This window comes from Pseudonaja textilis, chromosome 12 (genome assembly GCF_049901715.1).
Source record: "Pseudonaja textilis isolate UNSWEBS1 chromosome 12, rPseTex1.2, whole genome shotgun sequence".
In the NCBI taxonomy this organism is placed as follows: domain Eukaryota; kingdom Metazoa; phylum Chordata; class Lepidosauria; order Squamata; family Elapidae; genus Pseudonaja; species Pseudonaja textilis.
The window spans coordinates 21,119,081-21,142,575 of record NC_142001.1 but is presented as its reverse complement, the minus strand read 5'-3'; the positions used below and the strand labels follow the sequence as shown (position 1 = coordinate 21,142,575).

General features: G+C 57.9%; 1 protein-coding gene across 6 annotated transcripts in view; it reads left to right on the top strand.

The window, feature by feature from the left end:
* Positions 1 to 23,280, top strand: part of DLG3 (discs large MAGUK scaffold protein 3) — a 37,477-nt gene extending 14,197 nt beyond the window's left edge. For 2 of the 6 annotated variants that reach the window (XM_087941215.1, XM_087941217.1), the window contains 20 exons: positions 1,081 to 1,134; positions 1,836 to 1,886; positions 2,171 to 2,295; positions 2,424 to 2,593; positions 3,114 to 3,250; positions 3,566 to 3,710; positions 3,846 to 4,005; positions 5,533 to 5,689; positions 6,172 to 6,274; positions 12,391 to 12,505; positions 14,113 to 14,289; positions 14,633 to 14,708; positions 15,307 to 15,406; positions 17,914 to 17,955; positions 18,606 to 18,656; positions 18,795 to 18,896; positions 19,138 to 19,310; positions 19,700 to 19,809; positions 20,507 to 20,598; positions 20,787 to 23,280. In XM_087941215.1, coding sequence (XP_087797341.1) covers positions 1,081 to 1,134; positions 1,836 to 1,886; positions 2,171 to 2,295; positions 2,424 to 2,593; positions 3,114 to 3,250; positions 3,566 to 3,710; positions 3,846 to 4,005; positions 5,533 to 5,689; positions 6,172 to 6,274; positions 12,391 to 12,505; positions 14,113 to 14,289; positions 14,633 to 14,708; positions 15,307 to 15,406; positions 17,914 to 17,955; positions 18,606 to 18,656; positions 18,795 to 18,896; positions 19,138 to 19,310; positions 19,700 to 19,809; positions 20,507 to 20,598; positions 20,787 to 20,893 — 2,247 coding nt within the window. In that variant the 3' untranslated portion in view covers positions 20,894 to 23,280. Of the gene's footprint in view, positions 1 to 1,080; positions 1,135 to 1,835; positions 1,887 to 2,170; positions 2,296 to 2,423; positions 2,594 to 3,113; positions 3,251 to 3,565; positions 3,711 to 3,845; positions 4,006 to 5,532; positions 5,690 to 5,883; positions 6,034 to 6,171; positions 6,275 to 12,390; positions 12,506 to 14,112; positions 14,290 to 14,632; positions 14,709 to 15,306; positions 15,407 to 17,034; positions 17,081 to 17,913; positions 17,956 to 18,605; positions 18,657 to 18,794; positions 18,897 to 19,137; positions 19,311 to 19,699; positions 19,810 to 20,506; positions 20,599 to 20,786 lie in introns of those variants that run through there. The other 4 variants (XM_087941218.1, XM_087941219.1, XM_087941216.1 and 1 more) reach the window with 3 other exon arrangements.
* Positions 23,281 to 23,495: the final 215 nt, after the last annotated feature.

Genomic DNA, 23,495 nt, shown 5'->3' with positions numbered 1-23,495 from the left:
ACGGACTCTGTGTGTGTGTGTGAGAGAGAGAGAGAGAGAGAGAGAGAGATCAGCCAGGGGCCTTCTCAAGGACTTCAAAGAAACCTCCTGTGTACTGGAATGTCACCTGGTGTTGGGTGTGCATTTCTCCACCCCAGTCCCTCCCCACTTTTTTCTTTTAATACTTTAAAACATCTTTTTCTTCATGGGTTTTCCCAATTTGCATTTTCTTGAGCATGTTTGTTTTTATACAGATTTTGGATTTCAGAACAACTTTTCTGGGCCAGTTTTTGGTAATGGATTAATAATAACTCTTGGCCGGCATGGGGTCAGGTTTTGGCAACCGCTTCCTGTTTCGAGTATTTCTTCTACAAGTTCAAACTTGGGACCAGAACCCCCCCCCAACCTGAAACGGGCCTCCTGGGGCTGGAGAGGCCGTGGGATGGGGAGGAGGGCTGAAGACCCCCTGGGAGACTAGGGTGCCCTTCTTGGTGGAGGGTGGGAAGGAACCCCCTTTTATTTGGCCAGATCTTTGATCTACTATTGCCTTTTGTTAAAAATAAGGGATTTTTAAACAATTATCATAAAAAACGGTTCCCTGCCTGCCTGGTTTGTTAATTGTGTGTCGTTATTCGATACTGCGCTTTTAAAATTACAGTTGAAATCTGGTGGTTGGTCCTTGTTAGCTCCCGGGGAATGGTTGGTGGAGAACCCCCAAAATGAAAATATTGCTAAAAAGGAAGGATTTTCTTTCTTTCTCAGCCCTTCTCCTGAGTAATGAAAGGCAGAACCTGAGGGATCCCTGGAGTCTGGATCTGTCCAGGATCGGCCAAAGACTAGGGAGTTAGATAAAGTGGGCACTCCAGATCAGAGGAAAAACCATGTTAGAGTTGGCCAGGTTTCAGTCGGTTGGCAAACAGCTGGATAATTGGGGGCCGGGGCAGATCCTGGCTCTCCTCCCACATGGAAATGATACCCCTTTGTCAGAGGCCTATACCAAGGCCGGGCACGCAGCTCAGGGGGTGCCCTGGGCAAGCGGAGAAACCGCAGAGAACCCACCGAGGGCAGCTCAATTCACACAGCCGTGTTTTGCTCTTCCAGGCCAGCCCTTCCCCCATTATTGTGAACACGGACACCCTGGAGCCCAGCCTCTCCGTAAGTGTGCCTCCTCTGCCGGAGTCCCTGCCTTCCCCGGGGGGTCTTGCTCACCTCCAGGAAGCGGCCCTTCTTGGCTGCCCTTTGGGTGGACTCCGCTGTCTGGAGCCTCAGGTAGGGGGTGGGATTGACTGACAGGAGGGAGAAGCCTCTCCTCAAGTGGGCCTGCCGGTCCTTGGAGACAGTGACCTGAAGAGGCTCCCGCGGGAACACGCCGGTGGGCTGGGTTCCTGGCTCAGTTCCTGCCTGCCTAAACAATCTGCCCTTCTGTGCTCGTCCCTCGTCTGAGGGTTTGGCTTCCTCACCTTGACTCTGCGGGCTCCTTATCTCTGTGCAGCCAGCCTGCCTCCCTGGGCGTTTTGGACCCTAGCAAGGCCCCCAGTGAGGGCTGGGAGAGGTGTTTATGGCACCAGGAGCACCAGGAATAAGCAGCACCGGTGTGGCAGCGCCCTGACCTGGTTTCTGTCACCAGCACCTGCATCTGTGCAGAACCTGGTTTTAACTCCCCGCTAGTTCACGGTGATCCTCCAAGAGGATTCAGTGAGCAAAAGATCCCGAGGCCAGCAGCCTTTTCTCTTCCGCCCCCTCCTGCTTCATGGCCCGGAGCTGCCTGAGGCACATGAGACGTCCTCGGGGCCCCTGGGCTCGGTGTGCCGGGGGTGGGGGGTGCCCTTTATTTCTGAACTCCCCTCTCTCCCCAGGTGAATGGCAGCGACGGGATGTTCAAGTACGAGGAGATTGTCCTGGAGCGGGTGAGTCCAGCCTCCTTCCTCCCCAGCCACCCAAGCCCACCACCTCCATCCCTGGGGCATGCGGGGTGGGGGGGGTCCTTTTCTGCAGGGCTGTCCAGAGATGGAGCTGGCTGGGCAGAGCCGAGGCTGGGAGATCCGGCTTGGCCTGCCCCAAGCCTTCCCTTGCCAGAGGGCTGCCCTTCCTTGACCCTCCCCCACCGGGCTCTCTGCTTCCTCTTCGGTTCCCTGCTCTTCGCTGGGGGGGGGACGGGGGGGACAGGTGTTCATATCGGGTCTCTTGGCAGGGAAACTCCGGCCTCGGCTTCAGCATTGCTGGTGGCACTGATAACCCCCACATCCCCGACGACCCCGGCATTTTCATCACCAAGATCATCCCCGGTGGGGCGGCTGCCATGGACGGGCGCCTGGGGTGAGTGTCGAGGGGCGCAGAGGCCGGACGGGGAATGTGCGATGAGGAGGAGCAGGAGGGCGGGGGGTCTTGCCCAGATGGGCGGGGGGGGCGGCCCTTCCTCCCTCACCCTCTGCTCCACGGCGCAGGGTCAACGACTGCGTCCTGAGGGTCAACGAGGTGGACGTCTCAGAGGTGGTGCACAGCAAGGCGGTGGAGGCACTGAAGGAGGCGGGGCCGGTGGTGAGGCTGCTGGTCAGGCGGAGGCAGCCCCCACCAGAGACCATCATGGAGGTCAACCTGATGAAGGGACCCAAAGGTGAGGGGCTGGGGCGGGGGTCCCGGGGGGCAGCTGCCGCTCGATCTGACATCCAGAGCACCTCAGTTGGGGTCTCACCAAACGGGGCCGGGTGGGACAGTCCAGCGCTGTTGGGCACCGCAAGTGCTGCTGCTGCTGGCTGGGAAAGGGGGCTTGGCCTGGTCACAAGCCCCCTACCCAGGAGAGCCTGCTGCCTGGAGGGGCACGGCTGACTCCAGCTGTGGGAGGAGGAGGAGCATCCCACAGCCCTGCAGTTCTCCCCCCTCCAGTTCTTGCAGTGAGTCTGGCCTCCCACCCCTCAGGGAGAAGGACCCCAGCCGCGTTTCCCCCGCCCGGGTCATCCTTCCTCTGGCCATTTGCAGGGGGACAGTTCCTCCTGCCCTCTTGCCTCCCCTCCTTGAGCAGCTGGCACTGCCACTCTCGGCCCTCCGTCCTTGGGCAACGGCCGAGAGCGTCAGAGTAGGCCGGAGGAAAGGGGGGCGCCCCCCACCCCCCACCCATGCAGGGCTGCCTCTTCCAGGGCTGGGCTTCAGCATCGCGGGGGGCATCGGGAACCAGCACATCCCAGGCGACAACAGCATCTACATCACCAAGATCATTGAAGGGGGCGCAGCCCAGAAGGACGGGCGGCTGCAGATCGGGGACCGGCTGCTTGCGGTGAGTGCCCAGCGCTGCTTCCCATGCCGTGGTGGTCGAAGCAGGTCTTCCTGTTCCTTCTGGATATGGCACCACCCAGAAATCCAGGCCCAACCCACCTGCGGGTCAATGGGCTGGTTGCCGTTGCCAGGCATGGACCCTCCATATCCAGAGGCAGTCTATCTTGCTGGGGTGTAAGCTGGGGAGGCTCTTGCCTTTCAGAGAGGGCTGGAGCCGGGCGGGTGGGCTTTAGAGCCCCCTGGGATCCCTCTTGCTCTGCTCGGGCACTCAGAGCTCACCTGGGGGCTGCTTTTTTCCCCTCCCCCCCTCCCCCAGGTGAACAACACCAACCTGCAGGAGGTGCGGCATGAAGAGGCGGTGGCTGCTCTCAAGAACACCTCCGACATGGTGTACCTGAAGGTGGCCAAGCCAGGCAGCTCCCACATCAATGACCTGTATGCGCCCCCAGACTACGCCAGCAGTATGTTCCTGCCCCCCTCCAGCTCGGGAGGGGCCCCCAGCTCGGCAGAGGGGAGGAGGGTCCAGCCGAGGGGGGAGGCCGCCCCAGAGCAGTGGGGGCTAAGCCTGGTCTCTCTCCCGCCCTTTGTCTCCCTAGCATTTTCTGCCTTGGCCGACAACCACATAAGCCATAATCCTGGCCTAGGCTATCTTGGAGGCCTGGAGAGCAAGCCAGCTTACCCTGCTCCCCCCCAGGTCACGCCTGCCCGCTACTCCCCTGTGCCCCGCCACCTGATTGGAGAGGAGGACTTCACCAGGTGAGCAGCGGCGGCCCTGCTGGGTCCCACAGCACATAAGGCCGGGGAGGGGCTGTCTGTCTCCCCCCAGGGCCCCCCAGAGAGGGCGGGCACTCCAGCCCAGGAGGCAGGAGGGGACAAACCTTCCCCAAAGCCGAAAGCCCAACGGAGGATCTTGCTGGTTGCGTTTCGAAGCCGCCCCCTCCGTGCTCCCCCACCTTCTCTGGCTGCTCTTGGGGTCCTTCTGGTCTGGCTCTGGCAGCCCGCAGCAGGCAGGGAGCCCACTGACACCACTGGAGCGTCGGGGGGGGGGGGAGGGCTGGAGGGGCAGATCTGGGGAGGATGTTAGCCTTTGAACACGTGGCCCGGCCCTTCCTGTGCTGGAGTTGGGCGAGGTGAGGGCTCTGGGCAAAGGAGAGGGCATAGGCTGGCATGGGAGGGGCTTGGAAGGGCTTCCAGCGGGCACCCAACCCCTGGCAGTGCTGGCTGGTGACCACACGAGGGCGCTCACCAGACTGAGGCAGAGGAAGGCTGGCAGCCGATGCCCTGATCCGAAAGTCCTGCTGGAGGGGGCAGAAAGAGAGTCCATCTCAGGGGGCTGCCCCAATGCCCAGCAGGCTGCGATGTATAGGCGAAGGGCGGGTGGGCACATGAAGCCGCCTGGCCAGGACCCTGCCAGCCTTGAGTGCCCCAACCCTGCTACCAAGAGCCTCTGCCCCCCCCCCCCCGCAAGGCTCTGGGCCCTCTCGGGCAGCCTGTCTTCTGCAGAGCTGGCTGTGCAGGCTGAGCCCTCCCCCTCCTGCCTAATGGGTGCCCAGAGGGAGGGAAGGGTTAAGGCCAGTGGCAGCTTCCTGGGCAGCGGCTGCATCTGGATCCTCTCAAGGGTCTGACAGCTCCTGGCTGCTGGGGGGGAGGGGAAGGCGGAGCTGGGCAGATAAAAGGCAGGCGGCTTGGCCCCCGCCCCACAGACGCAGCCACCATGGATCACAGTCAACGTCTCCTCCTCCATGTCCTGCGGGAGGCAGCCCCCCACTGCACCCGGCCAGCCTGCACCGGAGGGGGACTCGGTATTGTTCCCCCCCGCATTTGTGCTTTCAGTTGGGGGAGGGGGGCGTCTTGCAAGGCTTGTCGTGGCCTTCTGGGTCTGAGTGGGCAGGGAAGGCTCTCCTTGGCTTGATTCCATCCTGCCTGGGAGGGATGTCCAGATTCCCCCAGCTAATTGGCATGCAAGGTGGGGGGTCGGGAGGGTGGGCATCCTGGAGAGGAGGAAACGGGGTGGCTACTGGTGGTTAGGAGCCAGGAGAAGCTGGGGGGAATGTTGGGGCTCCGAGAGGAGCTGACCCTCCCAATTCTCCCCCATGCCCACCAAAGAGCCACCCAAAAGCTCCCTTTGGCCAGAATGTGGGGTCCAGTTCAGCCGTGGACTGAATGTTGGAGTGCAGCTGATCCTTTTAGGGGGCTGATAGACACCCACCCTCTTGGGATCCGGCCCCAGCTGCTCCTGCCCCGCAACCCTAACGGCCGCCCCTCTCCCCTTCCTCCTGCCAGGGAGCCCCGGAAGATCTCTCTGCACAAGGGCTCCAGTGGGCTGGGCTTCAACATTGTCGGGGGCGAGGATGGGGAGGGCATCTTCGTCTCCTTCATCCTGGCCGGGGGACCAGCCGACCTGAGTGGGGAGCTGCGGCGTGGCGATCGGATCCTGTCGGTGAGTGCAATGGGGGCCTTCTTCCCGGGGGGAAGGGGGAAGATGGGGCTTTTGCCCCGAGGTCTCCTTGCTCCTCTGGCCCTTCTGCCCAGCCATGAAGGGGTTAACCCGCTGGCCCACGCAGGGCAGGGCTAGGCAGGGCAGGGCAGAGCACCTCACCCAACCGGTCCGGCCTGGCTGAGCCCAGCCCCATTGCCAGGAAGCTGGCTCCTCTTGGCCAGGGGGAAACGGTGTCGACGCTCCCTCCCGCACAGATGGATCCCAGCACCTGTGGCAGGCGGGTGAATCCCGGTCCCCGCCAAGCAGGCTGCCCTCCCACGTTCCAGAGGGCTGCTTTTCCCCAGGTCAGGCCCAGGCTGTATGCCACAGCTCAGGGCCTGGCATAGAGTGCCCGGCTGGAGGCTTTGGGAGGGGGGCACAGGCAGGGCCGCTGCCAGGTGTCCAGCTCTGCCTCCCTGCTGACGGGCGGGTCTGTTTGCCAGGTGAACGGTGTCAACCTCCGGAATGCCACGCATGAACAAGCGGCAGCAGCCCTGAAGAGGGCTGGACAGACTGTCACCATCGTGGCCCAGTACAGGCCGGAAGGTAAGAACCCGGCGGCTTTGGGGCGGGCCTCCCAGGGGGGCAGGCTAGCAGCAGGACCGAGGCAGCACGATGGGCCAACTGGGTGGCAGGGCACCCCGGCTGTCCCGCATGGCGCCTGGCTTCAGCCCCTCTGCCCGGTCCCTTTCGCTCGGGGGGGTCATGCAGAGCCACCTGAGCTGGGCCTGGGGGGGGTCCTCCCCGGTGCAGCTTTGCTTGTGGGCTCCAGAGGCGCCTGCTGGTGCTGCCCTTGCGGGGCCTTTGCCCAAGGTGGCCCGTCCCCGGGGCAGGGAAAGCAGCGGGGCGGTGGGGTGGGGGGCGCCAGGCAGAATGCCCCTCTGGCCACCCAGAGCTGCAGTCTCGAGGGGCTTCCTCCTGCCAGCCGGGGACCAGGAGCCCTGCCGGTGGAATGGAGCCAGGGGGCCTCCTGGGACATCCGCAAGGCCGGCAGAGCAAGCTGTCGGCGGCTTGAGGCGGTATTCCCGCTTACGAGGCTCTTTTCCCGCTGCCCATTCCTGCAGGTCGTGTGCACGGGTTAACACGCGTCGGGGCTGGGCAGCGAGAGCGGGCGTAGGCGGGGCTTTGTATGCAAACGAGATGTCTGGCTGGGGTTACCCGGGGATGATCGGCGCGTAGCGATGGGGCAGCGCGGCCGCCGATTGGCCGAGTAGGACGCTGTCGTAGAAACGGTGGGCGGGTCTGGAGGACGTTGGGTACAAACAGCGGGGCGAGGCCTGCGCATGGTGGGGGGTAAGACGTGGAGCTTCGAAGCGCAGCGGCGATTGGGCCGATTCGGAGCGTGGGGGCGGGCCGTTTATGAGTTCGGGCGGCGATTGGACGGGCGGGAGGAGAGGGTCGGCAGTGCGAAATCCGGTTGGGCGCCGAGGGTGGAGCGAAGCGCCGATTGGCCGGAGCCCGGCGCGGGGCCGCGCCTCCACCTTCCCGCCCGGGCGACCGGCCGGCCGGGCTTTGTGTGCAGACGGGGAGGCCGGGCGGCCGGCGGGAGCGCGGGCGGCGGCGGGCAGGTGAGCGGGCGCCGGGCCGGGAAGCCTCGCGGGGAGCCGCGGCTCTGCCCCGGCGCACGGGGGTGGGGTGGGGGTTGAACCGGGCGGGAGCCTCTTCCTCTCGCGAGACCCTCCGGATCGCCCCCTTTGCCCCCGGGGCGCCTCCTGCGAGGGCGGGGGCGGGGGAGTCTCGCGCGCCCCTTTCCGTGGGTGGGGGGTGTCGCGGGGCTTGGCGGGCAGACCGTTGGGGGCCGCCCGAGAGGGATCCCCGGAGGCGGCGGGGGGCGCTGGAGCCGAGCGGGGCCTCCTCCGCTCCCCGCCGCTCGCCTCCTGCGGGGCCGCCCCCCGGGGCAGGAGGGGCCCTTCGGGGCGGAGGGGCGCTGCCTGGCTTGGTCGCTGCCCAGAAGCCTCCGGGGCTCCTGCAGCGGGGGAGCCCGCCCGGCCCCCTCCTTTCCCCGGCTGAAGCCTGGCGATCTTTTAGGGCAGGCCTCCGCGACCGTGGCCCCTTTAAGCCTGGAGGACTCCGACTCCCAGAATTCCCGGCCAGCTTTGCTTTGACCCGGGGCTGGGGAATTCTGGGAGTCGGAGTCCTCCAGGCTTAAAGGGGCCACAGTTGAGAGAAGCCTCTTTTAGCCAGTAGTTTGATTCGCCTTCTTCCTTCAGCCAGCCCAGGCAGGAGACACAAGAGTTGCGTTGCACACCACAGGGCAACCCAACACAACAGGGAGCAAGGAAAAGCTCTGCAAGTGACCCCTGCAAGCGTGGCCACTTTTCAAATTCCGTGGGAGATTTGTGAATGATCCGGTTTTTATTTAGCCTCCGCTGAATGTATGTGAGTCTCTACAGAGCAGACAGCTGGGCTTGGAGGGAGACTCCGAGATATTAGTTGCTGGCCTGGGATAACCACGATCGTAAAACTTTGCTGCATTTTGAGCCTTGTGGCTGAAGTAGCTCTTGCTTGATCCGACTGAATCTTGCACATATTTCAGAAAGGACCAGCGTGGAAACTGGCAGATCACCTTCTTCTGCTTCCGGAGTGAATAGTCTGGGCTCTTGACAGTTTGCCTGACACTTTGTTCTTTGTCCCTGAGAGAGGATGTCTTGGGTGCAGGAAATTCTTGCTTGGTTTGGCTTACTTTTTCTCTCCGACTCGCTGCCGGGTGGAACTTGCAGTGCTGGTAGCTGTAAAGCGGAAGAGAGGATCAATCCTGATAACCAGAATGAGCTGAGTTAACCAATGTGGTTAATGTGGGATTGTCATTGGGTTCCTGCCTGTCATGAGGCTTGGTCTGCTCTGGCACTTCTAGGGTAGATACTAGCTGGGTTTCACTTAGAAACATCTGTAAACGTGTGGAAGATGATCGGTGTCATTGTACAGTTGTGGGAGATGACGTGTAAATAATAGTCTCGTGAGTTTAAAGTCCCGAGGGGTAAAGTTGAGGCCCTGAAAATCCACAAAGTACCCTGGGGCGATATAAGTAAAGACACCTTTGAATTTCAGAAATGGGAAACACGTTTAATTTTGTGGATGCAGAGTAGAGTCACGCCTGGCCCAAAATAAGCGGCAGTGTTAGCCCTCTGCTTCTTTTCTCATATAGACCTTGCCTTGAAACTGTTCAGTAGCTAGGATTTATTTATTTGGAAAGCATTCAGACGTCTACCAGTGAAACTGTTTCCCTGACTATACGTTTAAAATGTAATCAAGGTGAGAAGCATCGCTAGGGAGAAACAGAAGTACCAACGCAATCTCTAAGAATATTTAAGGAACACACACACACACACACACACACAGAGTGTTGAATCGCTGGATCCCAGGAAAGCTTCCTGAGAATGCTAAGGGCCCAGATATCAGCGCAGGAGCAACCAGCGGTTACTTGCTCTCAACAAGCCAGGTTCTCTGTCTCTCCTCAGCTGAATTGGGGTGTGTGTGTGTGTGTGAGAGAGATCCTTTTGCCTGCTCTGCCCAAGGAAGTTGGAGTAGGAAAAGAGGTGGCAGCTGCTGTTGGGATCCTATCTTAGCAGCTTCCCAGAGACGGGGGGAACGGGGGACGGGGACACATGTATTAGTTCAAGATGATTTTCCGTGGTCTGACCTGTTGGACAGCTTCCTGTACTTAATCCAAGGGAGATACGGGCTGTTTCCCCACGTGATCTGCCCCCCCAAGTTTTTCATGCAGAGCTGAAAGCGCCTTCTGCTCCCAGAGCATTTCCTGGCCTGGTTTCCTTGTCCATCTTGCTGGTGCTTTCTCCCCTCCCGACTGCTCCTCCTCCGTGTTGCTGTCAGGAGAGGCTGATCAGGGCACGCTGCCCTCTGCCCCGGGCGCTGGAAGCGGAGCCCTCCTTGCCCCAAGCAGCAGGGCAGACAGAGCCTTTCTGTGCGTCCCTCTGAGCCGAGCGTGGAAGGAAACAGCCCGAGAGGCTCTCGGCCGAGCTCTGGGAAGAGCTGCTCCCAGCCTGTTTGGAGCCTTTGTCCTGAAATCTGCCCAGCCTTGACCGGCCTTTGCGAGGGGAGTTCGGGCCTGCTCTTGGCCTCTTGGTCCAGGGGCTTCTGCCGGCGAGAGTCGTGGGCTGATTGAATGTGAGATCAGACACACACAAGTCCCCCCCGCCCTTGGCAAAAAAGAGACAGTTTTGCCACGTAAATGTTGGGTGTCAGTGGATCTGACGGGAGCGCCAGGAGTGAGGCAGAGCCAGAGAGCACCTGGCTCTGGGACTTCAGGTGCGGGGGGGGCAGGATGCTACCCAGGAGCCCCTCTGTCCCGTTTCACCCTCTGTAGATGGAGAAGAGCCTCTTATTTTAATCCATTTATACTTCGCCATTCGGGTCGTGGCTTTGCTGTTTCAAGGCAGCCTGAGGAGGAGACGGGACCTGCCGCTTTGCCCCTCCGCAGCCCCAGCCTTGAAGGCAACGACCACAAGCCCGCTCCCGTGAGAGGGAGGCTCCGAAGGCTGCGCGCTCTGGGGGAGAAGGTGGCTCAGGAGCACAAGTGAGGTTAGGGCGTTTCCATGCTCTGAGCGTTCACAGACTCCTGCACAATTGGTCAAGCCGCATATGTGCCCGCAGCATGGCGCATGTTAAACGATTTTTAAATCCATTGTCCCTGAAGCTGAGTTAGGCCACTCACGTTATTTCTGCATTCTGTATTGACACTTTGGAAAACGGGGTCAGTATTGGTCCCAGCTTGGCTGCCGCCAGGGCGGGAAATCCACAGGCTGATCCATATCAGTGCTCGGTGGGGGGTCGAGTCCTTGCCAACTGAGCAGCTCCCAGAATAAAGCAAAAACGTAGCACTGGGTGATTTTTCTACGCCTGCAGGGCTGATGGGGCCACAAGGAGAGTGGGAGGAAGGAAGGGTTTCCTGGCAGAAACGGAGCGTATAAGAAAGCGATCAAGAAAAATCAGACTGGAGCCTGTGGACAAAGAACCGCAACAAATGATAAAAACTACTTTCAACGTCATAATAAGACCAATAAGACCAAGGAGCTGATAGTGGACTATAGAAGGAACAGATCAAACATCACGATGGTCATGATGTGGCCTGAAGAGGGTGTTTGATTTCGTTGTATGAGGTGCAATGACAATAAAGTAAAGTAAACTAATAAAATACACTCTAAAATGAATATCTAGGGTTGAAGGAATTGAAATCAGGCTATCTGTATGAATAAATTGACATTTGGAACGATCAACAATGCTTCACACTTGGGGCTTTGCTTTTTTTAACTTCCACGTTTTTTAGGTTTCAGGGCTTCCAAGTTTCTCGGCAATGCAGGTAGAGGCCAAAAAGGAAGGATTAGATAAAAGTTCCCCTGCTTTTGTCTTTAGCTGCTGAGTTTAGAGAAAGCACGTTCAGCATGTCTGGTTGAAACTTCCAGCAGAGACGATGTGTTTCATTTTGCTATCAAAGTTTAATGCTGAATTGGGGTTCCATGAATGATGATGATGATGATATGAATTCCGGGAGGTGACTAAGATGTTTCTCTGCTGTTGGAGCAGAATTACTGTTGTTGTAAGAAACTCTCAACGGTGGCCTTGTGGAAAGTCCCTTGTTCTTGGGGACTTGATTTTCTAAGGTCTTCTGCACATTGAACTTATTAAACTGTAAACTCTCAAAACGACCCGCCTCTACCTTATGCAAGCTCCTGTGTAAGAACAATGTTTAACCATAAGCCAGTATATATCCTACATGAAGATGCGCTATGGAAAAGGCATAATAACCTTGAAGTAAATGGTAAACCCAAGGCTGTGTTTATATAACCCCTTGCTTGCACAATCTGAATGCTCACAATTGCAGTGCTTGGAAGGTGGATAGAGAACCATCGGTGCATGCTTGTCAATGCCTTCAGGAATATTTTCAAACCTGTCCAAACGCTTCTGGCATCAAAGCCCAAGTCTGTTAATTTTCCTGCAATCTTATCTCCCACAAGAGCCGGAGGCCGGTAATGGATTTTTGAACTGCTGTTTGTTATTGTGCCAACACTCTTAAAACACGGCCGCCTCTTTAGCCATTGAAGTAGTTGTGGTAATAGGTGCTAGATGTTTTTATTGTCAATCTGGGGAAGGGCTACTTGAGTATCCTCTGCCTCCTGTCAGGCACTTTGGTTGGTCCGTGCAGGTTCTGGGATTGGAGAAGAACAGACAATCTCCCGCCTGTCCTCTCCGTCCTTCCCCTGATGGGTCAAGGGCTCCTCCTGTGTTGGTGCGTCTTCTTGATGTCAGCCCAGCCTGTTCAAGAGATTTGATAAGCGGCCCCTTCCTCTACCCTTCCTCCTCCGGCAGCCTTTCTGAGAGGGAGGGAGGGAGGGACCTCAGCCATGACGATACTCTGAAGCGCAGAATGCTGGACACCAGCTGGCCGTCCCTGTTAGTTGCCATGTTAGCCTCTTTGTCGTGGCCCATTGAGCCATGACTTCCTCAAAGGCCAGCACCTGTATCCAGTTATGCAGCCTATCTGGCCCGGGACCTGGCAGGTAAATGGCGCACGGAGGGGGAGTTGCAGAGGTGAGGGCTTTGGCTGGCTGCTTCCTCGTTCCCCGGGTGTGAAACGCAGAGGTCCCACCAACACCCTGGGCTGGACTGTGCGACGGCTCCCAACCTTCCCTCCTTTGTGCTTGCAGAGTACAGCCGCTTTGAGTCCAAGATCCATGACCTCCGAGAGCAGATGATGAACAGCAGCATGAGTTCGGGCTCTGGCTCCCTTCGAACCAGTGAGAAGCGGTCCCTCTACGTCCGGTAAGCATCGTCGAAGGGCCCCTCCAGATTGACTCTCTTGTTACTCTGCCGCACTCAGGGTCATCTCGCCTTCTCTTCCCCCAGAAAAAAGGGGGCCTCGTGGGGCCACTGGCCGGGAGTGCTGGAGCGCTAAAGCCCGGCTAGCAGCCCCCGTTGCTTTTTAAGTTGGGACAGCCAAGTTTAGCCCCTTTTCAGTCATCGCCCGTCTGGCCTCGGCCTGTGGCTCGGCCGCTTCCTGTCTCTGTGGCTTCCATGGGGAGCCCTGTCCTGAAGCGGCATGGCCTCCCTGCACCCACCAGAGCAAGGCATCGGACGTGGGACACCAGTGGCCTCCTTCGGCGGGGCACTCCTGGATAACTTGTGGTGCTCAGAGCCCACGCGGCCACGCACAGTTTAGCCCCACGTGTTGAGCAAACGCAGCCATGTGACCGGCTTTGGCGCTATGAATCCTGAAATCGAATTGGGAGAACCTGGATTCACTTAACCCTGGTTGAGCATGTTGGGCAAGGACGGCCCGGGGCTGGGGGAGGGTGAAGGGGCCGAGCCTCTTCTGCCAGGTACTCTTGAGCCTTCTCAGCGTAGGAAGGGAGGCAGAGCCTTTGGCTGGCTCTCTGGCCCTCGCCGGCTGCTTCTCTCCGGGGCTTCGTGGAGGGATTCCGTGCCCGCAGGAGGAGGGGGCCAGCCAAGGAATCCGCCAGCGCTGGATCTGGACTCTAGCAGGCGGTTGGCTGTGCTGCTCCTAGTGGAGCCCCTCGGCCACCCCAGCCTTGGCTACTTACCACACAAGCCAACCCGGTGCCGTTTTTGGGGTCTGGCTGCTTTGCTGCTCCTTAGCTGGACTGGGGGTCCTCGCAAACGCCTCCCCAACCCAGCCACCGGGGTCCATTGAGCCCATCTTGCACAGCACGATTCTTGGCTGCTCCTGGGATCGAGGCAGCTCTCTGCAAAACCTCCCCTGCGCTGGGAGAGGAGGCTCAGCCCTGTTGGGTGGAGTAGTTTCGGGCACAATTGAGCTGAAACTGATGAAATGGACAAGCTGCCGGTTGTGCTAATTACAAGGCCGGCTAGGCCAGATGGGAAAGGCTGATCCAGCCCCAGACAAAACCTTCTCCCGCCTTTGTTTCCCCGGCAGGAAGTGAACCCTGCAAGGGGGCAGAGGCCCAGAACCCTCTCGCGCCCCCTGGTGGCAGCAAGAGGCGCTGGCAAAAAGCAAGCCGCCTAGTGAATAGAATAGAATAGAAGCTGGAAGGGACCTTGGAGGTCTTCTAGTCTACCCCCCTGCCCACTTATCTACCATTTTAGAGAAGTGACTGTCTGGTCTCTTCTTAAAAGCCTCCAGCGAGGGCTTTTTTTGCAAGGCCAGGGGTGGGGTATGTGCCTGGGGCAAAGGGTGGGGCCTTTCGGTGGGCAGGAGGCAGAGTCGCCAGGGGGGACCTGGATCCAGAGCGGGAGGCTAAGGCCAAAGGAAGGGGACCCTGAGGGAAGGGCAGGAGAACGTCCGCCTTGCATCCAGCAGAAGGTCCGAGGTCCAGGCGTCGCTGTGGGGAGCTTTGTGGACAGACAGTGGCCCTCCGTCCCTCCTGCTGACCTGCCTCCTTCCTGGACAGGGCCCTCTTTGACTACGACCGAACTCGGGACAGCTGCTTGCCCAGCCAGGGACTCAGTTTCTCTTACGGGGACATTTTGCACGTCATCAACGCCTCGGACGATGAGTGGTGGCAGGCGAGGCTGGTGACCCCTCACGGCGAGAGCGAGCAGATCGGAGTCATTCCCAGCAAGAAGAGGTGAGCCTGCCGCTGCCGCAGCCCTCGTGGCTGCGGTGGGTTTCCGCCGGACAGTGGCGTGGCTTCCCGTGGGAGGGGTTGTCAGGAAGAGCCGAAAGGGAGTTTGGGGTGGGGCGACCTGGGCCGGTGTTTTGCTTTCAAGCAGGAGGAATTTCCAGGAGGCAGAGGGGGTGGGGTGGGGTGGGGTGGGGGCTTTGGACTGTGGACCTTCCGTTTTACCCTGCACTGAAGGCCTGAGGAATTGGCCGTGCCAGTAACGTCTGCGAGGAAAGATCTCGGCGAGTGAGGCAGAGCGAGATCCAAGTCAGCCTTCAACCCCTTTCTTTTTCTTGAATGCTGTCAGGGTGGAAAAGAAGGAACGGGCGCGCTTGAAAACAGTGAAGTTCCACGCTCGGACAGGCATGATTGAATCCAACCGGGTAAGTGAGGCTGATGCTGTGCGTGTGTGTGTGTGTGTGTGTGTGTGTGAAGCAGGGAAGCGTTCTGAATGAAATCCGACTGGGGCGGCAAGCAGAGTTCCTGCAAGGTGCGCTGTGGCCGGTTGCTGCTCAGGTGACGGTTGAACGAAGGGTCTCAGTCTGCAGGAGGAGCCTCTCTCAAAGGCACACAGACACACAGACACACAGAGCTGCGGCATCCTCAGCCTTCCTCCAGCCAAGGCCCAGGATGGTTTCTCCAAGGTCGGCTCAAGGAGTTTGCTGAAGGCTGGGACGGGGGATTCCTCCGCAGACTGGTGGGGAGCTCCTCTCCTCCTTGTTGTGGCAATGAAAATGGTCAGTCATCTTCCGCCATCCCTCAAGATCACTTCCTCCACCCTTAATTTTCCTCTTGCATCCCATTTACATGTAATTTCCATGATTTCATTTGAGGGGCAGCTTCCCTGACATTGATCACCGTTGTCTGTTCATTTTAATTTTTCTTGCATGCTTTAAACTCCATTGTTTTTTGTCCTTTTTGTTTCTGTTCTTTTTGTTTCCTTCTGCACCCCCCCCGTTGCATCTTCCATCTTCTTCACAGTTGATCAAAACGAAACGTAAAAAGAGTTTCCGTCTCTCTCGAAAATTCCCCTTTTACAAGAGCAAAGAGAACTTGGCTCAGGAAAGCAGCGGACAGGAACGTAAGTAGCAGCTGCCCTGCTCGGATTCTCTCGGGGAGCCCCAGCAGCTGCCCCAGCCCTGCGAGGGGAAAGGGGCCCACGGCTTCCCCCCTCTGGGGGGGGCTGCCTGGCCCCAGACCCGGCGGCTTGGCGGAGCCTGAGAATGGTGTGGCCCTCAGTGGCTGGGAGCAGGTGCCGGGCCAAGCGGTTCTTCATCCGAGGTCGGAGGCAGCCAGGAAGGGCCGAGCCCTGGGTCCAGAGGAGACGCTGTGGGCTCCTCCCGGCTTCCTTGCTCGGCTTTGCCAGGCTCACTCAGGGCCTCTCGGACTTTGCTTGCGACGATGGGCCGAGCCTGGAGCACTTCACTCTTCCTGAGGGCCCATATTGCTCAGCGGTCTCCCGTAGCCTCACAAACGGCCCCCGCCGAATGTCTTCGGGGCAGAGCTTGGCCCCCGGATGGCAGCGGGCTCATCTAAGGCCTCAGCAGCAGGTCTCTCTCTCTCTCTCTCTCTCTTTCTCTCTCCTTTCCCTGCCCAATAACTTACGGGTATTACTTATGACGGCTGCACATGCCACCATTTCTGCAAAACGACTGGTGACGCCCTTACAAAAACAGCCGGTTTTGTGTGCTCGCTCTCCCTGGAGGGCGGCGTCCGGCTCTCGTGCCGTATTTGCAGAGCCAGCGGCCTCCTGCACCTGAAGCCCCAGTGCCCGCTAGTTGGTCTTCCGGGCCTTGTCTTTTTCCTCGGCTCCCAGCCGTCCGATCCCTTTCACTGGAGTTGCTGGGGTGGAATTCGGAGCTTCTCCTTGCTAAGCAGTGCCGGGTTGCAAAGCTACGCTCCTCTCCTAGCGTTGGCCAGAAAAGCAGTCCAGGATTAGGATGTGAGAAGGGGCAACTCCTCTACACGGTTACCTGACTACCAGGTGCTGCAAGACCCCGGCAGGGGCTGAGGCTCTGTGAAGAGGGGACCACAGTCAGAGCCAAGAATAACTCAGCCCAGACTCTTGGGGGCCAGGCGGTTCTGAGCACCGTCCTGCCTTTGCGTTGTGCTCTGGGTTAGGGCAGTTGCAGGCGAGTCGTTCCAGGGAGGTGAGCGCCTACCAGCGGTCTGGATAAATGAAGGCTCGGCTCCTGTGGCTGTGGGACCCGGGACTGGCTGAGAGGAGCAGCGGGCGGCCATTTGGGGGCAGGGGTGACCCTTGGGCTTTGGTTGCTGAGGTCTGCCCTGCTCTGTACGGATGACCTCCCGCCAGTAGCCCCGGCCGGGGTGGCTGGTCCCGGAACAAGGGACTCGGCCTGGTGCTGCCAAACCCGGTTAGCCTGGTACCAAGAGGCCAGGAGGTTTGGGCCTGCTCCTCGCCAGGCACTTGGGGAGGCCTGCCTGGGTGCCGGGGCTTCTTTGGCCCGCCTCACATCCTAGAGACGATGCTCAAATGAAGAGGTTTTGGGACAGCGGATATTTGGAAGCGTTGGTCACGAGCTTTAACTTCACTTGCTGTTGCAGCTTTCAGCCATTCTGCACTCCTGTCACTAATGCCGTCCTGGCCCTGTCTCTCTCTCTCTCTCTCCTCTCTTCCCCACTTTCTCTTTCCTTCTCTCGTTCTTTTCTCTCCCCCCTTCCTCTCCCCTCTGTCTGGCTGTGAATCAGGACTTCCCTGGGTTAAGTGACGATTATTATGGCGCAAAGAACCTGAGTAAGTGGAACTTCCCGGCACACCATCCCTCTCCGTTGCTAGCATGCCTGAGACCGGAAGGGGGTTGATGGGACACTTGGCGTAGGTTCGGCCCCTGTGAGCCCAGCCTCCTCGTGGTCACTAGGCTGGCCGTCTCCGTCCAGAGAAGAGACCCCTTTCGGCAGGGGCTGATGGGTCTTGGCAGCCTCTTCCTGGGAAGGGCTCCCCAGCAGTGCAGTGAGTTGGCCAGGAGAAAGGCCGGCATCGCCTCGAGGCCCTCTTGCAGCCAGGGGCCAGCCAAGGAAAGAAATCTGCCCCCTGATGAGCTCGTTGAACTTTGCCACGTTGTCACACAGTGTGTGTGTGTGTGTGGACTCCTTTTCTCCCCTGCTGTCGCAATGGGCGCACCTCAGTTGGTCAGCCCTGCGGTTTCTTTCCTGCCGTCCGTTTGCTCACCGATCCCTCCCCTCCTCTCTTCCCTTCTCTGTCGCTTCAGAGGCAGGGGTGTGCTCTGGGGGGGGGGGGGGGGGCAAAGGGGACCTGGCTAGGAACAGGGCTGCATGGCTGTGCTTCAACCCTGCGTGTGCCTGAGCTGCTGCTCCGGGGCGCCTGCTGCAGAAGGTGGCGGAGGGAGGGAGGTGGCAGCAGCACCTGCTGCCGTCCTCATTTGGGCAAGCGGCCCCCCACCCAAGTGGAGCGGATCAGCTGGGCTCCCCTCCAAGAGGGGCCGGGGAGGTTGAGCGCTTGCCCTCGGACCCCTCCCCCCGCCGTCCCCAGTGCCGGTGGCCCTCCGCCCCTGCTGGCATCCCCTGCTGTCAATCTGTATTAAACCTGGGCCTCTTTCTTGGTTGCAGAGGGAGTGACCTCAAACACCAGTGACAGCGAGAGCAGTTCCAGTAAGTGTCCCCTGTTTGTTCCAGCCTGACTTGCCTTCCGGCTTCATCCCAGTGCTGGGGGGTGGGGGGGGGGGGGTCAGAGCTGCCCGAGTCTCCGTCTCTTCTGAGGGCCGGTGGCTCTTTTTGGTTGGGACTGGAGCAGAGCCTAAGTCAGTCGGCCAGGCAGAACAGGCCGGTTTCAGGTAGCAGAGACAAGGGCCTGCACAGGGTCCCCTTTCCCTTAGACCTTTACTCACCCCGGTGACCCGTGCGAGGAGGCCAAAGGGCAGGCAAGGGGCGTTGGTCCTCTTTCCTTTGGGGCAGAAGCTGCCAATGTCTGCCTGTCTGCCTGTCATTTGATCCGATCTACCATCTGGGGAAGAAAGGTGCTGAACGAGACCCCTTGGTGTCCCTCATCTTTAGGCCAGGCTGGCTGGGCTGCTGTAAACGGGGCTTCCCTGGGAGTCGGTTCCCCAAAGATTTTGCTGAGTGGGAAGTAGGCCTCCCGGGCGGGGCGGGGGGGACCTTTGCTTCTTTCTCCTGACTGCCAAGGCAAAGTGAAAACGTCAGGGAGGTGGAAGGCCTTAGAAATGGATAGCGTTGCCAGTTTGGCCGTGAGGTGTGGAGTTGTTGCTGCTGCGAGGCCGGCTGATTCTTTCCAATTCTTTCAGAAGGACAAGAGGACACGATTCTCTCCTACGAACCTGTGACAAGGCAGGAAAGTAAGTTGGAAAAAAGGCGGATCCACCGTCTTCTTCCTGGAGGGCAGCTCAGCCCTGAGATTTCTGCATTTAGCTTTGAACTTCACAGCTGAGCAGAGACTCCAAAACTTCTCCTTCCCTTTTGGACTGTCTGTCTAGTTCACTACGCCAGGCCAGTGATTGTTTTGGGGCCCATGAAGGACCGAGTCAACGATGACCTCATCTCAGAATTCCCACACAAGTTTGGATCCTGTGTGCCCCGTAAGTGATGGCTCCCTTGTATTTTGGGGGGAGGGAGATTTAAGGGACACCGAACGTCTTCCGAAGTGATGCTTTAGGCCCTGGGCTCCGGATGGTTGTGTGGGAAGAGAGTTGAGTGTTCACATCAATCAGATAGTCTTTTTTTTTTTTTTTGGCAGCAGAGGTTAAGGTCAAGGTCATGAGGGCCCCGCCTTGGCCCCACTTCCTGAACCACAGAAAAAGCCAATGTATTTTCTTTCAGACACTACCAGGCCACGGCGTGAAAATGAAGTGGACGGTCAAGATTACCACTTTGTGGCCTCACGGGAGCAGATGGAGAAGGACATTCAGGACAGCAAATTTATCGAAGCTGGGCAGTTCAACGACAATCTCTACGGGACCAGTGTCCAGTCGGTGCGGGCGGTGGCTGAGCGGGTGAGTCCGGCAGCCTGGACTTTGCCATCCTTGGTCAAAATGCCGCTGGGCCAAGCGGCACCATTCGGTTCATGAATGACCTGCATTGCATCCGCCCTCGAACCAGCAGCAGATTCTGGTCCTGGCTTGGCTGTGCCGGGTTTCAGGTCAGCTTGTTTCGGAGCTCCTGTTTCAGGCAGGAGTTGATGCATCTGCGCTGAGGGCCTTAAATCACGGCCTCTTTTAAGCTCCAAGATAACCGGAAATTAACTTGCCAGCCAGTAAAGTCTGATGGCGTCTCAGCTGCTTTGGGTTGTGGTCCCGCTGATGAGTTTGGGGTGGGGGCAAAGCGAGGGCTTGAAAGTGCTGTGCAAAGGCTGTGCGGTAACGGGTGCCCCGCCCTCCTCCAGGGGAAGCACTGTATCCTGGACGTGTCGGGCAATGCGATCAAAAGATTGCAGCAAGCACAGCTGTATCCAGTGGCGATTTTCATCAAGCCCAAGACCATCGAAGCGCTCATGTGAGTATCGCGGAGGTTTAGCAGTTGGGTTGCTTTTATGTATTCGTCAAGTGTAGGCCCCACCCGTCTCACAGTCTCTGGGTGGCTTGTTAGCCAAAACATGGGTTCGCTTACCCAGATGCCCCCTTTGGGGGCCGTGAACCCGGGGTAGAGCAAAACCCGTTGGAAGAGGAGGCCCGGGGGTGCAGCGGCTGCCGGGCGGAGGGGCTGCGTTTTCAGTGAGACCTCTCTGGAGGGGAGGTTGAGGGATGGGGACGGGGGAGGCGGGTGTTGGGCAGCTCTTGCCCAATGGACCACAGTTGGGTCAGGAATGGGCTTTTCGCCCACTCAGTGCACCCAACTCTCCCTCCCGGCTTTTGGGTGGACAGGACGGTTACTTGGCTGCAGGTGGATTTAAAATCTACTTTGGGATGCCTTTCCCTGCACTCGGTTCCAGGGATTGGCCGTCTTGGTTTCTCTGTAGCCTCCACACCATCCGTGGGCTGTGAACTTGCTCCCAGGGCCGCAGCCCTCCTGCCTTCCCTCCACCTGTCCCTTCAGGTGGAGTTGAGGTGTCAACATGCCCCAACGACCCAGGAGCCCCTCAGAGAGCTGAGGAAAAGTTAGATTTCGGACGGTGGCCGAGGCAGGAGAGCTCCGGTCGGGACAGAGGCTTTTGTCCTGAGGCTTTGTCTGTTTCCTCCCCCTGGGCCTGCAGGGAGATGAACCGGAGGCAGACGTACGAGCAGGCCAACAAGGTCTTCGACAAAGCCATGAAGTTGGAGCAGGAGTTTGGAGAGTACTTTACAGGTGAGAGTTCTCGTGGGTTCTCGTGAGCTCCGTGGAATTGGGAGGAGTGTGCAAGACGGGTTTTCACATAAACAAAAAAGGGGCGATAATGCAAGGTGGGTTTAGTTGCTTGCAGCTTCTAAGGGGGTGGTGGGGGAGGCAAGAGGCCCCTTCCTGTCTAGTCAAGCTCTTCTCTTTTACTTCCGTAGCCATTGTACAAGGAGACTCCCTGGAAGAGATTTACAGTAAAATCAAACAGATAATCGAGGACCAGTCTGGGCATTATATCTGGATCCCGTCCTCTGAGAAACTGTGATGTCCCCCTCATGTCAATCAACCCGTTAGAAGATCAGCGACCCTTCCCCCGCCCTCTGCCCCGGAGCGGGGAGGGGGAAAGCTCCCCGCCCCTTTTCTAGGTGGTTGACAATTGCGTTTTCTAGTCCCGTTTTTCTTTTCCTTGGGATGGACCGGTCTCCTTCATCAAGTGACTGTCCCCACCATTCCTGCATGGACTATCCTGCTGCTCCCCTAGAAACGGAGACAAACCCCATTTGAGAGTTTTTTCTGTGCTTTTAACTAAGAAAATACATCAACTGTTGAAATCAGAAAGCGAGAGGCAGGAGGTGGCGGCCGTGGACAACTAGCCTCAGGAGCCACCGATGCGACACGTGGACAGTTCCTGCCCCTCTAAGTGGAAGGGAGACTGGCAGCCTGTCCACTTTACCAAGAGGAAAAGGCAACCGAATGCTTTTATTTATCTAGATATGTAATTTTATATATATAATATATGCTCTAAATATATACATATATATGACTAGAGAATGTTCTGAATATAGTCATATATATATATATATATATGTACACATACACACACGCACACACGAGACTAGAGAAGACGAGGGGGCTGCTGGAATGTTCTTTGTTAGCAAAAGAATTGCCGCCTTGCCTCAGCCATGGGGACAGGAAACGCCGTGGAGGTGAAGTTCATGGTACGGAGCGTTTTGGGGTGCTGCTCTGTGGTTCTTCCAAAGCCGACTTCTGCATTTGGAAAGAGAGAAGCCAGCACTGGGATCACGGAGCAAACAGAGGGCCCGGAACCGCGTAACAAGCTACAACAATTTATTTGAGCACGCAAAAGCAAAAGGATAATGCTACATATTAACCGCACATTGTTTTATGTCACCTGATGTGTTTGCATGAGGTTTTTTTAAGCTGCTGTTAAACCAAAATCATGTTTGTGTTGGTGTGTTGGCTTTTCATTATTCCAAGCTTTTGATTTTAATAATGAACTGAACGGGTATACAATCCAGTTTTTTAACTTATTTTTTAAGATTGTTCCATTGTAAATAGTTTCCAGACCCAACCTACAGACCGTGCGGAATGAGCACAGAGGCTCTTCTGTGTTGCAGTCGGGTCACTTGGAGAGAGCCCACCCCACCCCACCGACTTGTCCTGGGGAAGAAGAACATGGAGGAGGAGTTGTTCCGTGCAGCGGGAAGCGGGTTGCAGCTGGGGATGGGAAGAGAAGCGTGTGCCTTGGAGGGTCGCTCTTTCCACCATGGTTTCAGTGGGACATTGACTCAAGAACCTGGGAAGTCCTTATTCTAGCAGAATTGTGCCCAATTCTGGCTGCAACACTTGAAGCCCTTCCTGACCAGGCTAATCCTCAGAGGCTCCGTGAAGAATCGCACCCTCCGTCTTACGTTCTGCCTCCACCTGATCCTCGTTGCAGAGAGGGAGCCCGGCCTTCCGTGCTGCCAACGCGTGCTGGCAGTTCTTCAGGATAGCCCAAGGCAGGGGCAACTGGGAACGCGCTCTCTGTGTGGCACAGACTGTTCGTCTTCCGTGGACTGCGGCCAGCTGCTATAATGGGAAGCCTTGGTTTGTGGTCATGTCAAGTGTGTAGACTGTAGGTGCAAAAGGAGTTTTCTATTACCGAACAAGAGAATGCAGTTGGATTGGTGGAAGTTCTGGGTGGAGTTTTCAAGCCTTGCTGGATGGGTGCAAACCCCCCGTGGGCCGGAGGAGGAGATTTGCCCACTTTTGCCATCTTGCCCCAATCTCAAGTTTGAAGGAGAGGATTGTGCCCATCTCGTTTCCATGGAGCGAGAGCCGCGGCTGCTATAGGAGGGGAGATCCGAGTTGCCTTAGTCCCAGTGCCCCGGGTGGGACGGGGCCTCGGCTTGTAGCAGGTTGATGCTGTCGGCTCCATCGCTGGTAGGTAGCTGTATCATTCATTGTGTGATTTGTGCACGGCCTTCATTGTTCAACATGGGTGAAAACTGTCCTCCTGCGGAGAATCATTCTGGTAAGCGAGAAGCCATTCCCACATCAGCTATGTGGCAAGAACCTCAAGTGGAGCTTTGGGAGGACCAGAGCTGCTGCGGTCCACTGGTGAAGAACCAGCAGGAATCCCTGGCGGGAGGATTTGGGAGAGGCCACCACCGGCTTCCTCTGCTCAGCTGGTGTTGCAAGACACGCTCTGAAGAACCGGGCTATGCATCAATAGAAACAGCTCTCGAGGTGGCTCGTCTCCCGTGACTTTATTTTGTAATAGCCGGTCACTGTCTTCTAGGCTCATGGAGGACGGGCCTGCCGCCTCCTCCGTGGCGTAGCTGAAAGTATCCAATCATGACACTAGTTGGTTTACCAGTGTTTCTTCCAAGGAGACATATATTTTTAATAAACGAACATTGCAATGAACTCCTCGGTGGCTCTTTTCTTGGGAGGGGTTCTTACCTTGTCGGGCTTCATGGGCCAGAAATCTTAATGCAGAGCTGATGCTTCCACCACCCTCAGCTACAGGTGGACACATCACAGCCATTCACTGGTGCCTTGATGAAATTTTGGAATCCTCTTTTAAAACTATTTTGCTGGATTCTTTTGACCGTCACTTTCTACCTTTAGTGGAGTCTCTC